The following is a 16,858-nucleotide window of genomic DNA, read 5'->3' on the forward strand; positions in this document are numbered from 1 at the left end:
AGAAAAATGGTAAGAGGAGGAACAAAGTCGTTGCTCTTAACATTCCCCTATATCAGAGGTGGGGGTGAGAGGGTGTGTATGGAAACTTTGCATAGAAATAGCAAATTAGCAGATGGAGGGAGGAAATCCCAGGTTATTAATAGGTTGTAATAAGAGGCAGGTTGTTTCCAACTGCACAAAACATGTTGTAAAATTGCCGTGCTAGAAGATTGAGCTAAATCAGTGGTTCTCAACCTGGAGGTCGAGACCCCTTTGCGGGTCAAATGACTGTTTCACAGGGATCGTCTAAGACCATGGGAAAAGACTAATTTCCCATCGTGTTAGAAACTAAATCTTCTATTCTGGCACCTTGGAACATATTTTTACAATCCGACCAATCAGGTGTTTACAGTGGGGGGTGTCCCTCTGACCTTGCTGCCAATCAGCTTAAAGCTCTGTTGGGAGAATTGGTGGTAGATTTATGGTTGACGGTCACCACAACATGAGGAACTGTATTAAGGAGTCATGGCATTAGAAAGATTGAGAACCACTGAGCTAAAAGTTAATCAACTCAGCTTCCCCATGCTCTCAGAAATTTGATGATGGGGACACAAGAGGAACATGTAATGATGGGGATATTGTAACAGTTATAAGTGTAAAAACCAGTCATATAGTCACTTTTTTCCAGTGTTGTCGTAACTTCAAACAGTCATTAAATGAATGGTTGTAAGTCAAGGACTGCTTGTTTCCTGTTCACTCTTTTGTTGTTGACAAATATACATTACGCTTTGAATGTCAAACAAAAGTGTACATCTTCATTTTCAGAACTCCTAAAGAAAGGCTATCAGGCTCTGTGTGTCACAGATTTCATGATTTCTATTTAAAATTGTCCATATACAATAAACCAAGAGTTTATCCAAGTGCAGCAAGACCAGTGCTACTCATATAGCCTCATGATACCCTTCATATTACAAGGCTAGGCTTATTAGGTATTGGTTTCTTTCAGATAGGAGTACAAATCCATCAGTAAAGGAAGGTGACCTACATGCTGCTATCACGATGCTGCCAACTGTCATATGTCATCAAGATTGCTTTCTTCTTGTTTAACTTGCATTGTATCAGACAAACCAGAAGGAGATTAGAATAAGGCACGATTGTACCAATGATAGCGAACCTATGGCATGTGTTTCACAGGTGGCACTTGGAGCCTTTGTTTGTTTGTTTGTTGATTTGATTTGATTTGATCTGATTTGATTTTGATTTGATTTATATGCCGCCCCTCTTTGAGGACTCGGGGCGGCTTACAACATATAAGAGACAATAAAAAATATCCTAAATACAATTAAATTTAAAACTAATCTAAAACCCAAGTTTGTTAAAAATCAATCCCTCCCATTCAAACAAGCAAACATGTATTTTATTAATTGGCTAGGGGCCAGTATCTAATGGCCCCAAGCCTGACGGCACAAAGAAGTCTTCAAACTCTTGCGGAAGGCGAGGAGGGCCAGGGTGGTGCTAATCTCTGGGAAGAGCTGGTTCCATAGGGCCGGAGCCCCCACAGAAAAGGCTCTTCCCCTAGGCTTCGCCAGACAACATTGTATAGTTGATGGGACCTGGAGAAGGCCAACTCTGTGGGACCATTTTCACTCTCCCCATGGTGAAAACTGGCCAACCGGCCAACCGGAAGTTGGGAGCTCTGTTATCAGTAGAGAGGCCTTCAGGAAAAGCCTTTAGGAAAGGCCTCTGCAGATGATAGCACAGCTCCAGATCGACCCGGAGCTCTGTTATCGGCTATATAGGTCTTCAGGAAAGACTTTCCGGCTGCAGAAGAAATGGGCCGAGGTATGGGAGGCCTGGTCTCAACTATCTGAAAGCAGGTAGTAGGGCAGCTCCACTTCCTTTCATTTCTGAACTTCCAATTGGACCATTTTTTGCTGTCCCCAGCCTTCAGCAGGCTTTCCTGAATCCTGAGGAGAGCAAAAAATAACTCAATGGGCCTACTGGAAATCTGTAGGCTTCAGTGAGGCCTGTGCGCATGCAGGGGGGAGCAGCGGAGGAGGATTGTGCGCATGTGTAGGGCATTGCATTATGGATGTGGGCACGCATGCTGTTGATTACACACCTACTCTTTTGTCACCCAAACCAAGAAAGGTTCACCATCACTGGTATATACCCGGCATTGTAAATGTCTAGATGATTCAAAGTTAGTTTGGATTTTCTCACACCGTTGATGGACTGCATTTCTGTCTAAAAGATCTCACCAATCCATGTATCAATCTTTCTAAGCATCTTGGCTAGATGATCCTTCCAGGACTGATCTTAAATACAATTAAGAAACTAAATATACAGTAATTGAATACACAGTAGTACCTCGTGATACGAACCCCTCGTCTTATGAACTTTTCGAGATATGAACCCGGGGTTCAGAATTTTTTTGCCTCTTCTTACGAACTTTTTTCGCCTTACAAACCCGCTGCCACGAACGCTGAACCCGGAAGTTCGGCAAAAGTTCAGGTTTGGGAGGCCGCCAAGAAGCGACGCCGCCCCTCTGTCACCTTCCGCAACAGCCGGGGGGCTTCTCAGCGTTCTCCCGAATGCCGAATCCGGAGGTCCAGCAAAAGTTCGGGTTCGGCGTTCGGGTTCAGGAGAACGCCGAGAAGCGCCGCCGCCTGGCTGTCACCTTTGCAGAAGACCTGTGCAGCTGTCAGCCGGTCAGGAGGCTCAAACAGAGCTGGGGAATCCCAATAGGGAGTTCCAGGAGCGGAGCTTTGACGTCATGGAGATGGAAGGACGTCTTCGTGATGTCAAAGTTCCGCCCCTGGAATTCCCTATTGGGATTCCACACCTCCGTTTGAGCCTCCTGACCAGCTGACAGCTCCACGGGTCTTCTGCAAAGGTGACAGCCAGGCGGCGCTTCTCGGCGTTCTCCCGAACCCGAACGCCGAACCCGAACTTTTGCCAGACCTCTGGGTTCGGCATTCAGGAGAACGCCGAGAAGTCCCCCGGCTGTTTCGGAAGGTGACAGCTGGGCTGCAGTGCCCAGAGGAGCGCTATTTTTGCAATTCCCCCCCCCCCGCCGGCTTGCACGCATTAATCGGTTTTACATTGTTTCCTATGGGAAACATTGTTTCATCTTACAAACTTTTCACCTTACGAACCTCCTCCTGGAACCAATTAAGTTCGTAAGACGAGGTATCACTGTATTAGCAAATACTTAATATAAACATAGAATTGACAAGTTTCAGATCTTCTAAGAGAGCCCCTAGCCTTTTTGACACAAGGGATCAGTTTCATGGAAAACAATTTTTCCACAGACTAGGGGAGTTAGGGATTTCGATTTCTTGCCTGTCACTCACTTCCAGCTGTGCACCAAGTTCCTAATAGGCCATGGAATGGTACCAGTCTGTGGCCAAATGATCAAGGGATCCCTGTTCTAATAATTAGTTTCTAAAAATCTGCACTTTTTTGAAGATTATTTCTGTAGAAGAATGGCATATCACTGTGAAATTATGGGTTTTTGTTTTTAGCAAAAATGAAAAATGATGGAGGGTAATGTATGTTCATGAGAAAATCTCTACTAACCTTTCTAACCAATAAATTATATTTATTTTAAAGTAGGATGTTATTTCCTTAGATTTACAGTATGTAGTTACATTCTGCTAGTGACTAATTGTTTGTAATAAGTGTCTGACAGTTTATTTTGCAAACAAAACATCACAGTTAATCATTCTATCTAATCAACATTCTGCTGTCTATAATCCAGAACTGATAGCCAAAAGCTCTGTCTCATTTTATTAGCTTTTACATAAAGTCTTTCAAGCCAAGAATAACTGGAATCTCATGAGAAATGTGCATGTATGGATATGCTTGTAAATACAGTATGTATCAGGTTTCTCGAACTAATATTTTTTCCTAAGCAGTTTTTTAAACTGCTTGGTAGAAACAAAGTGCATAGATTATAAATTACAGAAATAATAATTTGGGTAGGATTATAGCTCAACAGTAAATTCAAAAGATAAACCTTTCTCATAGCTCCCACTATTATATTACTTTTCTCCTATTCAAAACCACATTTTTGTTTTTACAATACTTGGATGTGCATTTTTTGTATTTACACTGTGTACAGTTTACTTCTAAGCAGCATATAACCTTGAGTGGATATGAGTTTTTCTATGAAAAGTTGACCAGAGTTGTGGGGGGGAGTTAGATTCCCTCTCATCTCTCACATGATAATCTCACATTCTGGATCACTCTGCTTCATTCTGGTAATTAAATATCTTTGAAAAAACCTATTGGAGGAACTATAGAATTAATGTATTATTGTCTGATTTTCCCTTAAGATACTTGTGAGGAGTCATCTTAATTTTGGATGGAGGCGACTCTTAGCTCATCCAACAATAGGGAGTTGACAACCTGAATGTCCTAATTTTAGGAGCTAGAATTGCCCTAAGAAAGCATACATGATAGATGGAAGTGACTCATTTGGCTTAACTAGGCCAAGGGGAGGAGGGTAGTCTCTTACAATAATATTTCCTAGAAAGGAAAAAAGAGAATGAAAACTGACTTTGTTTATAGCAGGAAAACTTGTATCATCCCACAATTTGGTGGAAAGAGAAGTCTTTGTGAGTACTAATACTGAATACCCTTATCTTTCCTTCAGGTTCTATATACTCTATTTACAAGGAAGCTTTATGGCATAGAAACATCAAGCATTTCTAATTTTTCTTATTCAAGAAAACGATTTTGAGTGAACATAAGTGCACTGGTGTGCCTTTCGTCCCCTGTCCAATTGTCTTTCCTTTCTCTCATTTATCATATATATTTTCTTTCTTTCATATATCCTCTCCTCTAAGTTCACTTTACCCTTATATATATTACTACATGTCTATTTTTCTTCCTATGTATTTATGTATTGGACAAATGAATAAATAAATAAATAAAATAAATAAAACATTGAAATCCCTTGACACTTTTTAATTCTTAGAATGGGATGGATACTTATAAAAATTAGTTTAGTTTTGTTTCATAACTAGTATATGTTTATAGATCCCGTTGCAGTCCAGCAAAATTGCTGGGTTGTTTTACTTTAGTAAGTACTTTTGTGGGGACTAAACATTTTAAACATGTCTTAAGTTAACATTTACAAAGTAGAGTTCCACTTTGAGAAATATTTAGTGAACAGGGTGGAAGAGAGATAATTTTAAATGCTACAAAGATGGATAAGTCTAAAATTTAAATATAAAATAATAGAAGGATACTGGATCTTCTTTATCTCCTCACTTGCTCCATGGAAGAGCATTTAGGTTATCGGAACCATGCTGGGCGTTCACAAAAGTGATAAAAGATTGGGCTATTCCTGTAGGGCATTTGGTTTGTGAAATAAGTTGTAAACACAACTTGGAAATAGATTAGGTGAACTGCCTTTTTTGATGTCAAAGAAAATGGTCTCAGACAAATAGGATATTCATAGATAAATAGCACGTACATATAATTCAGTCCTTTTTCTCTATTTCTTCAAGTGTTTGGAAAGAGATAATCGGATTCACTGTCTGATTGCTTTTACGCTACTTGGACCAGGATGCCAAATGTAAAGCTATGTTTATCACAAATGCTGTTTGCTGTGAGCCCCACTAGATTTCTTCCAAGTGCCTGGATTACATAACCACTCTTATAGTGTTTACTTATAAATGGCTCAGAGTCACGTAAATAGTAAGATGGCCAGTGTATAAATTTGATTAATAAATAAATGAATACATTCTTCTGTAGTGTACCTGAATGACCATTCCACAGATTCTATTGATATTTTAAAAATACTTTTCCAAGTAGATAGTAGAAGGCATCTGTTGGCCTTCCATCCCTATCCATTTTGCTAAGGTGGTAGGGTTTCTCTCTCTCCACCCCTCCCCAGCAGTTGTTTCCCCTTGGATTTATGTGGTCGTATAACTTATGTATTTATTATTGCGTAACTGTGCTACATTTATTATTTAAAATTGAAAAACAGTAGTTCTTTAACCATTCTAGTGCTACTTTTCTGCCCTGTTTTCACTAGGCAAATCATTTTAAAGTATAATCCGCTAGTCCATCTATTAATATTTTGCATTTCATGTGATTAAACCATTGTAAAAACAGCTTTCCATAGAATGCAAATTAGTGGCTGCTAGATGATACAAATCTCCTATCTGGCAGAAAGAAAATGTGACTGCTTAATATCTCTTTGGAACAGTGGGGGAAATTCTCTCAACCATTGTTAGTCTCTGCAATGTTCTGAATAGGATCGTAGAGTAGAGTATGAGGGTGCAAAAGGTTGGAAGTTTCTTATATCCCCCATGCAGGATCTGAACTTGGGCTGAACAAACTTTTGCTCATCACCAGTCACATTCAACATGTAGAGGGTAAGGGTAAGTCCATAGTGAGTATGACAAAGCACAAATATATTCTAAACGTCCAAGTCAGTTGAAAGAATAATGAATAAAAAGAGAGATGGAATAAAATATGCACATTAAACTAGAAAAAATTTAATTTGTGCTGCATGTTTTGAAAAAGCACATATATAAAATTAGAAGCCCTAGATTAGCAAAAAGTGGAGGTAGAAGATTGGCAGAACTAATGTATTAAAGAGAGTCATAAACACAATCAAAATATTTGTTAAGATATTCATGAATTGGGAGCCAATGGTAACATGGTCAGCCAATGAATAGGCATAGCAATGAAGTCAGCCAATGAGAGTTAACCACTTCTGAGTCTATGCAGAGAATTGAAACTTGAAATTGAAATTTGGAGTATAAGATGTACTTTTTTACCCCCACCCACACAGCCACCCCACCCTTTGGCCTCTGCCTCCCAGCAATTTACCTCCTTGCAGCAAACAGGGAAGAGCCTGTTAAGACAAGCAACTCATTATCAGCTTCTGGACCCTCAGCTGATTTGAGGCAGGTCAGCTACATACTAAACTGAAACTGAAACTAGCTGCAAGTAGGCAAATTGCTGGGAGGAAGAGGCAGATTTTTATTTTCTGCTGAACTCGATGCAAGGAGGTAAGTCAATAACTATAAATGTCTGTAGAATGTTCAAATTATTAGACTTGTTTTTTAAAGACTGCTTATTGTTGTTCTAGACAACAAAATGAAGAAGCTTTTAAAAATAAATTGCTTGATCTGAAAAGACCCAGTGGCATTGTATCTTTTTTTAAATAGCAGAACATAACTATACTTCCAGAAAGCCACACCAATTTTAACAGACTCTGTACAACTATAGTCTGAAATGTAACAGTGTCCTGTCCTGTTAAGATAAGTCAGCTGAGTTAAACCTTGACTTAGTCATGTTTGGAGTAGATTTATTTAAATAATTGGGAGGAGTTAGTGTGACTAAATTTAAGAAAACTTTCTGACATTAATATACAGTACTGCCATAATGTACATTTCTCCAATTCTTTGCTATTTCTATGGGTCAGGCACACATGCACAGAAATACACAGAAAACAGTGTATATCATCTGTGCTATTTGCTGTTTGGTGGGAGGCAGATTTCCCCCCATTGTTTTCCTCCCCAAAAACTAAGGTGTGTCTTATATTCCAGTGTGTCTTATACTCTTAAAAATATGGTACCTTTAAGGCTGGGCATGGCTCAGTCTGTTCTCTGCTTTCTGAACCCACACAGAGTTTGTTCAGACATACTGAACTCTGCTGAAATGAAACTAACTTCTGCTTGTGTTTACTTTTAACTACATTGAAGAAGAATTCTGCTAATGGTATTGTAATTCGTCTGTTATTATGTTTAGAAAGAAGTTATTGAATCCAGTTGAATCAGTCATCTGTGTGTGCTTTTGGTTTTGATTTTGCAGTGATTTTTTAAATATATTTTTATGTTAACTGTCTTGGGCTTCCAACTGCAAGGAACAAAGGTATAAATTCCTAAGTCTAAATTAAAATAGCTCCAAAGGAATGGAGAAAATAAATAAAAAGGCAACCACCACTTTTAACTCAAAGGCAAAAGATGAAGATAAGGATCTGATAAGCGTGAAAGGAAAGAGCCACTTATGGAAGCATTAGTGCATTAACCTGAATTAGGAGCCAAATATAAATTATAGCCAAAGGGGTGGATTAGTCTGACTTGTAATGTGAATCAAGGGTATATCTGTGTTAAAGATCAAGAATTTTCCACTTTCAAAGCAAACTTTCTTAGTTTTTGTTCAGCTAGAAGCAATACGTACTAATCCATCAACTAATCCTTCCTTAGCCATGAAAGCCAGCTGGGCCAGTCACTCTGTCTCAGCCCTAATAATTCACAGGGTGGTTGTTAGGTGGAAAATAGGACTAGGAAGATGTATCATACATGTCACCACCTTGACTAATTAATAAAAATAATAATGGTTGAGGTGCAAATAAATGAACTCTCTCTTGCTTTGGGTTCTTCTAAGCAAGGATTTCAAAATAGGGAAATGGCATCCTTCACACAACGTTGGATGCACCAAGACAAATTCCTTGTGTGTCCAATCATACTTGGCCAATAAAAATTCTAGTCTAGTCTAGTCTAGTCTAGTCTAATCTAATCTACTCTAGTCTAGTCTAGGTGGTGCAATGGTTAGAGTGCAGTATGTACGAGCAGTATATACCAGGTTGCCAGCAGTTTGACAGATCGAATCACAGTAGGTTCAAGGTTGACTCGGCCTTCCATCCTTCCAAGGTTGGTAAAATGAGGAGCCAGATTGTTGGGGGCAATATGCTTACTCTCTGTAAACCGCTTAGAGAGGACTGTGAAGCGGTATATAAATCTAAACGCTATTGCTATTGATATAGTCTAGTCTAGCCTAGTCTATGTTAGGATGTAAGAATTTACAGAAAATCCACAACCGCTCAATGGCTTTTGTCTTTGCACTGGTCCCCCCCCCATCCCTTCTTTGGATATCATCTTTCCATAAACATCTGTTAAGGGTAGAATAGAATAGAATAGAATAGAATTCTTTATTGGCCAAGTGTGATTGGACATACAAGGAATTTGTCTTGGTACACAGGCTCTCAGTGTACATAAAAGAAAATATAGATTAGTCAAGAAACGTGGTACATAAGAACATAAGAAGAGCCATGCTGAATCAGGCCAGAGCCCATCGAGTCCAGCATTCTGGGTCACACAGTGGCCCACCAATTGCCCATGGGGATCTTGAGCAGAAGGAGAAGGCAAAACCCTCCCTTTCTCTTGATCCCCAACAAATGTTACTCAAAGGAATCCTGCCTGCCTCAACCAACATAGAGGCAGCACATGGACATCCGTTTCAATAACCACCAATACACTTGGCATCCATGAATCTGTCTAATCCTGCCTTGAAGCTATCAAGGTTGACAGCTGTCATGACTTCTTCTGGAAGTGAATTCCATAAACCAACGACCCTCTTGGTGAAGAAATATTTCCCTTTATTTGTCCTTGCTTTCTTACCTATGAGCTTTAGGGAGTGCCCCCTCGTCCTAGTATTGTGTGATGGAGAAAATAATTTTTCTCTATCCACCTTTTCTATCCCATGCATGATTTTATACACTTTGATCAAGTCACCCCTTAAATGCCGTCTTTCAAGGCTGAAGAGACCAAGGTGTTGCAACCTGGTTTCATAAGGGAGGTGCTCCATTTCCTTGATAATACTTGTTGCCCTTTTTGCACCTTTTCCCGTTTCCATTATACTTTTTCCAGTCTTTGCACTGGTTTTCCCCCATCCCTTCTTTGTATATCATCTTTCCATAAACATCCATTAAGGAGATAGGGTAGAATAGAATAGAATTGAACAGAATAGAATTCTTTATTGGCCAAGTGTGATTGGATACACAAGGAATTTGTCTTGGTGCATAGGCTCTCAGTGTACATAAAAGAAAATATAGATTTGTCAAGAAACATGTGGTACAACACTTAATGATTGTCATAGGGGTCAAATAAGCAAGGGAAGCAGTGAAATAACTGAATACAGTACTTGTCGATCCTACTGTTCTCAGTTCTTTATTCCACTGTTCCGTCAGCACGATTTGTGGCGGCAGCCCGATCGGCGGAGCGGATTTTTCCCCCCTCGACTGAGTGCCTGCAAGCTAGGAGCGACATGGCGGCCTAGAGTGTTCCCAGCTGGAGGTGACTAAACTAATGCTAGCAACGGCGATCGGGGCAGAGGAGTTGACTATTAACATACCGGAGCTGGACTGAGACTGAGATCTACGAACTTAGCTTCTTTTTCCTCAAATACGGGCTGGCGTCGCTTGAGCTAAAAATCTGACAAGCAGCGACAAGGGAAGGAAGAGGGAGGAATTGACAGCTTCCTCCTTCCGGCTGGCGGCGAGCGTTTGTTTGTAAGTCATATTATTTATTCAAGAAAGCTATTAATAACATCCTTCAAAGCGTAGAATAAATACCAAGAAGATCTGACGTCCCACGAGGAAATGCAATTCTCCGAATGAACTTTTAAATGGTTAAATCTGGAATTTTCTAAAGAGGGCTCAACGGGACGGCGTGATTCGTCCACTTCCTGGTTCCTGTTTCCTCTCTGGCTCTTCGATCTTTGTTTTTGTTGCTGCGTCACAGTAGAGCGAGCTGAGAGAACGTCGGCTCTTTCAAGTTTCAAGTTTTGTGGTCTATGAGGGACAGCGATCGGAGGCACCTCTTTCATTTGATATCGGGAGCGGTAGGTCGCAGGAGAGATCAAAAGCGGCTGGAGAGCACTCTAGAGACCACCAGAGAGATTGGCCCTACTGACCCTACTGACTAACTTACTCAGCGAAATAATGAACCCAAAATAACATCAGCACGCGACAGCATTGAAACCTACCTGAACTTCATGAATCAAAGTTTGAAGTTTGAAGTTTGAAGATTTAGAAGGGTTTGACATTCCATTTAATTGTTTAACTGCACAATAAGTAATTCCTATACTCTACTGTCTCGCAAATTCCTAATCTTTATTATTAGTGGATGATCTACATAAGGTTTTTATACTTTACCAAGTCTGTATCCCTCTACTATATATTGTCACTATCTATATCAAATAATTAACACCGTAATCAACTCTAATTTAATGAATTTATATGAATGAACGTATTGACTTTATAATTTAATATAATATATTTAATATAACAAGACATTAACTGCTATTATTAATTTTCTGTATATATTAATTGACAATTATTGTCTTTCTGTAAAAATAACTTAGCTGTAGGATATTTGAATATACTATTAATTTTGCAAGTACTAACTTTAAACTATAAAACTTGTACTGGGTAATCAATAGTAATAGAACAATAGAAATAGAAATAGTAGATAAGATATACCTGCAACATTATTTTGACTTAATCTATATATATTATTCTGTCTTTGTTAATTTGTTACCGGTCAATAGTAAACGACACTTTAATTAGAAGCTTACTATAATTAAGATAAGGTAGTATTCTCTTTGTAACAGTTATATACTTTGTTTAACCTATATATATTTACTTAATAATTAATTAGTATTTATCCTGTCTGTACATATTCCTTCTATCTTCCCCTACGTAATTTCACTCTCTAGAGGGAAGAAATATCTCTAAACTTTTACCTTTTAAGGTTTACTATTGAGTCCAACAGGAATTGATACCCCAACTACACATTATTGAAAATACTCTGTTTTACTGTATCGATACTAAACTCTGGATCAGACCATCAAACAACTGTACCAGTGGGCAAATTGGTGGTCGACTATAAAAATGACAAGCCTTTCTAATTTGTCTAGGCTATGATCAGGGAAAAAATCAATCACCCATTCTACATCAGCCATACCAAGTCCCTCTACCCAGAGATCCCTCGACGATATGATACCTAGAGAGAGGTCTAATTCTTATAAAGATCTCCAAGCTACGCTGCTTCAAATGCAGGAGCTAATGTTGAAAAACCATCAGGATATTAAAAAAGAATTAGGTGAGGTGAGGAGCGATACATCCGAACTAAAAGAGTGGATGCAGAACATGGACAAAAAGCACGAGGCTTTTCAACAACAAATGACTAAACAAGAACAGAGGATACAGGTCTTAGAAGACAAAATAGACCAAGAGCACAAACAAATGGAAGACCTGACAGATAAATTAATCCACGCCAATAAAGATTTAGAGAACACAGTAATTCAATTAGAGAGCGAAAAAGCTAACCAATATCTCAGATTTCAAAATCTCAGGGAGGAAAAAAGCGAAGACCTACCAGATATTATGGCCGATATCCTTTCAAAGGCCCTGGGCATTGAAAAAGATACAATGCTAAATGAAATCGATGAAGCCTATCGTATAAACACGAACTACGCTAGACGCCATAACCTCCCCAAAGAAGTTCATATCAAATTTATCAAAAAATCAGTCAGGGATGAAATCCTTCATAGAGCCCGGGAAGATCCTATAGAACACAAGGGGAGACAACTGGTAGTATTAAAACAGGTCCCAAAACATGTCAGAGACCTTCGCAGGCCATACACCTTTCTGTCAGCAAAACTAACCAGGCACAATATAAATTTTAGATGGCTGGTCCCAGAAGGTATGCTTGTGACCTGGCAAGATAGGAAATTAAAAATAGACTCTGTCGAAAAAGCCGAAGAATTTTTTGACAAAAATTTCTCTACCGATCGAACTTCTGAAACACAAGACGATACCGGAACAACGACCCTCCCTTCCACTAGTGTACAACTTATAGAACAGAGCCCTACAAGTTTAGAACGAACTCAGGCTACTGATAAACTAACTTTAGGCAACAATGGCTATACAGGATATCCAAAAGAAACTAGAAGTACAAGGGCAACAAGACCCAAGTACAGATAACTTAAATCTGGTACAAGAAAAGTTAAACAAGGGAATCGAACTATATTCAATTAATATAAACGGTCTAAATGCACCAAAAAAGAGAAGCCAAACTTTAAATAAAATTGCTAAATTAAACTTCGACATTATTGCAATGCAAGAAGTCCACATCAAAAATAAATTTGAGTACCTACTCAAAAGAAATAAACTTGGGAATCTGTTTACATCACTTGCCGGGGAAAAAAAGAGAGGTGTAATATGTTATATCAATCCTAATATTCAAGCTGAATTGAAATATAAAGATAGAGAAGGTAGAATTTTAATTATAGAACTTACTATAGAAAAGGACAAAATAACTTTAATAAATATTTATGCCCCGAATGTAGGCCAAGAAAATTTTTATAAAAAACTATTAATCACCATCAGAGAACATTCCACTGATAATATCTGCTTATTAGGTGACTTTAATGGCATAACCAACAATGAAATGGACTATAAGAATGATAAAAAGACCAAACAAAAGAAAAGAATATTACCTAAAACCTTTTTTGATCTAATTAAAGAACTAAAATTGAAAGACAGCTGGAGGGACAGAAACCCCAAACTTAAAAAAATTTACCTTTTATTCTGATAGGCATCAATCGTGGTCAAGATTGGATATGGTCTGGACAACAACAAAAATTAACACCAAAATTCATTCGATAGATATAGAACCTAATTACATTTCAGACCATAGTGCGCTTAAAGTTTGTTGGAAAGGAAATAAACAGAGTTGTAGATGGACGCTTCAGAAATCTATTTTAAGTCAGGAAGATTTTAAGCAAAAACTTAAAACTGAAATGAATTATTTCTTCCAAGAAAATCTAAAAGATGACACTAGCCTTCAAAATGTTTGGGATACAGCCAAAGCTGTTACTGTTCTCAGTTCTTTATTCCACTGTTCCGTCATTAAGATGATTTTGCTATTTTTTCCAACCAAGGGATGGCATGTGCCGTCTCTTATTTATTTATTCACATATCACCCGGCCTTCTTTCAAAAGGAAGAGAAAGGGAAGGATTCCTCTCAGTTGGGAGTCGGACACCTTCGGTTGATGCCAGGGCCCGCAAAACTACATTTCCCAGACATCTCTGCACCACGCGTCCTCATCCCCCCCCTCCGCGTCCCCTGTTATCTTCGGATTCCTGCCGCAGCTCGGAGGCACTTGCAGCGCTGCTGATCTGCGGCGCGCCCTGCGTTCGCGGCTTAAGGGAGCCAGGCAGGCTAGGCAGATTCTAGTCCAGGCGAAGCGGCGCTACACGGAGGCGCAGCTTCCAGACTTTGGCAGAGGGAGCCGCCTGGAAGCGCATGTAGGGAGGAGGGAAGAACCGAAGGGAAGATGGTCATTCGGCTTTTCGTCGCGTCTTCCTCTGGTTCCGTGGCGGTGAGTTGGGAAAGGGAGGCTGGGGAGCGCCAAAGTCCCCAACGGTCAGGCGGGAGGGAGCCACGGTATCCATCCATCGCCCCTTGCCTCTTTTCGCGTCCTCAAATATGTTGGGTCGGACTACAACTCCCATCATCACGCCTTAGCCCCGCACGACCCATGTGGCTCGGACGATGGTAGGAGAGTTGTCCATCGCACTCGGGACGCGAGGTTAGAGGAATGGGGGGGGGCTATGCCTTGGGCAGATCTCTTCCCCCCTCCCTACTTATTAGTTTATTATTTATTAGTTTTATTCATATGCAGCCCAACTCCCAAAGGACTCTATGCACTGCCGAAATCGCGACCCGATAGACAGCAAAACGCGCGCGAAATCTATCAGTAAGGAACCGGCGGAGTCGAGAAGAGAGAGAGATATTTCTGCCTTGGCCAACAAAGTCCGTAACTCTGGAAAACGTCGTAGTAGTTTTCCGTGGCTAATAACAGCTCTCCCCCCTCTCCCCCCCCCCCCCCCGGTAGAGAGACAGAGAGAGATGAGAGTCCTATCGGTAGCCTCTGGGTTGCAGAATTTCTGGGTTTGGGCGGGCTGGAATATGCATGTTGTAATTTACCACTAATGTTGTTTTACTGGTTGCTGGCCCCTTTGCTTTCAAAAAGGTGAAAGGAAAATAAGTATGCATTAAAATCATTACTGTTCTTGTTATCCTTTCCCGAAAAATCGGAGAGAAAGGGAGCTTCCTTTTTAAAATGAAATCGTTAATTATTAATTACCACCTTGAATAACACCATACTTTTTTTTTTTTTTAAAGGAGTCCGTATGTAGAAATGAGACTGGTAGCCTAGGTGCATCAGAAGCCCTTGTGCCCCGAGTCTTCAGAGAGGGGTGGCATACAAATCTAATAAATAATAATAATAATAATAATAATAATAATAATAATAATAATAATAGTTATTATTGTTATTATTATTTATATGCCTGTCCATCTCAACATAAGTGACTGGGCAATGTACAGGATTAAAGGACAAAACGTACCATACATATCATCCAACACCCAAGGATAAAGAATCCACTCGTTTTCAACATGCCAGAGCTCACCTGAACTCATAACAGAGCTTGAAATTATATGCACATAGTTGAGTTTGACAACACATTGAATTCACTATAAAATTGCTGCCTCAATAGCATTTTTCAATCCCCACAAAAACTCAAAAAGTTGTATTTCTGATACAAGTTAAATTTAAGCCTTAGTAAGATCTTGATATTAAACTCTAATAATCTACTGAAGGGAGGTGGGAGGATTTACACAAAAATGATTAGAAAGCACACCACCCACGGGCCACAGCTCTTCGAAAATAAACATTTTTGCTTTGCAGCATGTGCTGTTTAAGTAATTAAGCTTCCTCTGTAGATGTGTATAAAATTGCAGCTGCATGTTGGTGGCATATCCACTATTTTTTTTTAAATGTTTTTTTGCGTGGTCCCTACTAATAATATCTGTTTTTTCTCAATCCTTCTGTTTCTCACTCAATATACTTTTAGTCTTTAGATATTTTGCACAGACACGCTGATATTTTGGCACTGTAAGGATTGCTGCTCAAAGACTATAGGATTGGTGTCTCTATATATGATAATGTGAACAAAGTGAAGCCCCATTAACCCTTTGAAGTTTACTGTCTTTCGTATAGTAATAACAGAGATAGCCATCTCTGGCCTTCCTTCCTGCAAGTGTTGTGCAGTTTGAAAACAAATGAGCACCAAGTTAGGAAAGGCTCTTAGACATATTGTACAGGTAGTTTATACTTTTTGTTGCTATAACTAATTTTGCTATCTGTAGATAACTCTGTTGAGTTATATATTCTTATCAAGTAAGCATAAATATGGACCTGCGCGATCACTGAGGAGACTTTTTACACCCATAACTGTTTTTCGTTCAGTGTTGGGGATACTGAACTTTGCCTTCTGTAAAACACACCTAAGCTGCCTCTATGGGCTCTGAAGTTTACGATAGATCTGATTGCTATGTGATATTTGCATTCTGTCCATTCATGTAATAAATGCTGAAGTACAGTGTGGTTTGGCATAAAATAATATGCTAGGTAGCTGTATATTAACAGCCAATAGTGAGTATTTATCCATTTCAGGAGCCTATTGAGTAACTATTAGATCTTTTTAGAACCTGTACAATGAGTCACTGAACATTCACAATAAAAGCCTCTCTAGAAGAATTGTCAGTCTATTTTTAGCACGTGGTTTATAGTAATACACCATCAAAATGTTTAATCTGTGTCACATTTAAAAACAATGATTAAAATAACCAGGAAACTGAAGATGCTGTCCCTGTCTTATAAAAAACCTGGGATTTTCTATTAAATCGCACTAGGCTTAGCAGAGCTTATATTTGAGCAGGCATACATCAAGTTGCACTATTTATATTTGGCTCTGTGCCTATTTGCCTTGTGCAATTCAAGAAATCCTTCCTTCCTTTAAAGTTTATTACTCATTTCCTGGGTGCCATATCTGTAATTGAATGCTTGAACTACTAAAATAAGCAAATTATTTTCTTGCTCAAAGCAAAGGGATGGTGTTTACACTATACATAAACTTAATGCTAGAATATTTTTTTTCTAGTCAGTACACTGTGAAAAGTGATGCGGCCTTAAGAACTTTCAACACCATTGTTCCTTT

The 16,858-nt window shown here is 39.2% G+C and overlaps 1 protein-coding gene across 2 annotated transcripts in view; it reads left to right on the forward strand.

Moving 5' to 3' along the window:
• Window positions 1-13,929: 13,929 nt before the first annotated feature.
• Window positions 13,930-16,858, forward strand: part of SH3BGRL2 (SH3 domain binding glutamate rich protein like 2) — a 38,944-nt gene continuing 36,015 nt past the window's right edge. The window contains exon 1 of one of the 2 annotated variants that reach the window (XM_070733129.1): window positions 13,930-14,175. In XM_070733129.1, the coding sequence (XP_070589230.1) occupies window positions 14,131-14,175 (45 nt within the window). In that variant the 5' untranslated portion in view covers window positions 13,930-14,130. The remainder of the gene's footprint in view (window positions 14,176-16,858) is intronic. The other variant, XM_070733128.1, reaches the window with a different exon arrangement.

The sequence above is a fragment of the Erythrolamprus reginae genome, chromosome 1 (genome assembly GCF_031021105.1).
Source record: "Erythrolamprus reginae isolate rEryReg1 chromosome 1, rEryReg1.hap1, whole genome shotgun sequence".
Classification (NCBI taxonomy): domain Eukaryota; kingdom Metazoa; phylum Chordata; class Lepidosauria; order Squamata; family Dipsadidae; genus Erythrolamprus; species Erythrolamprus reginae.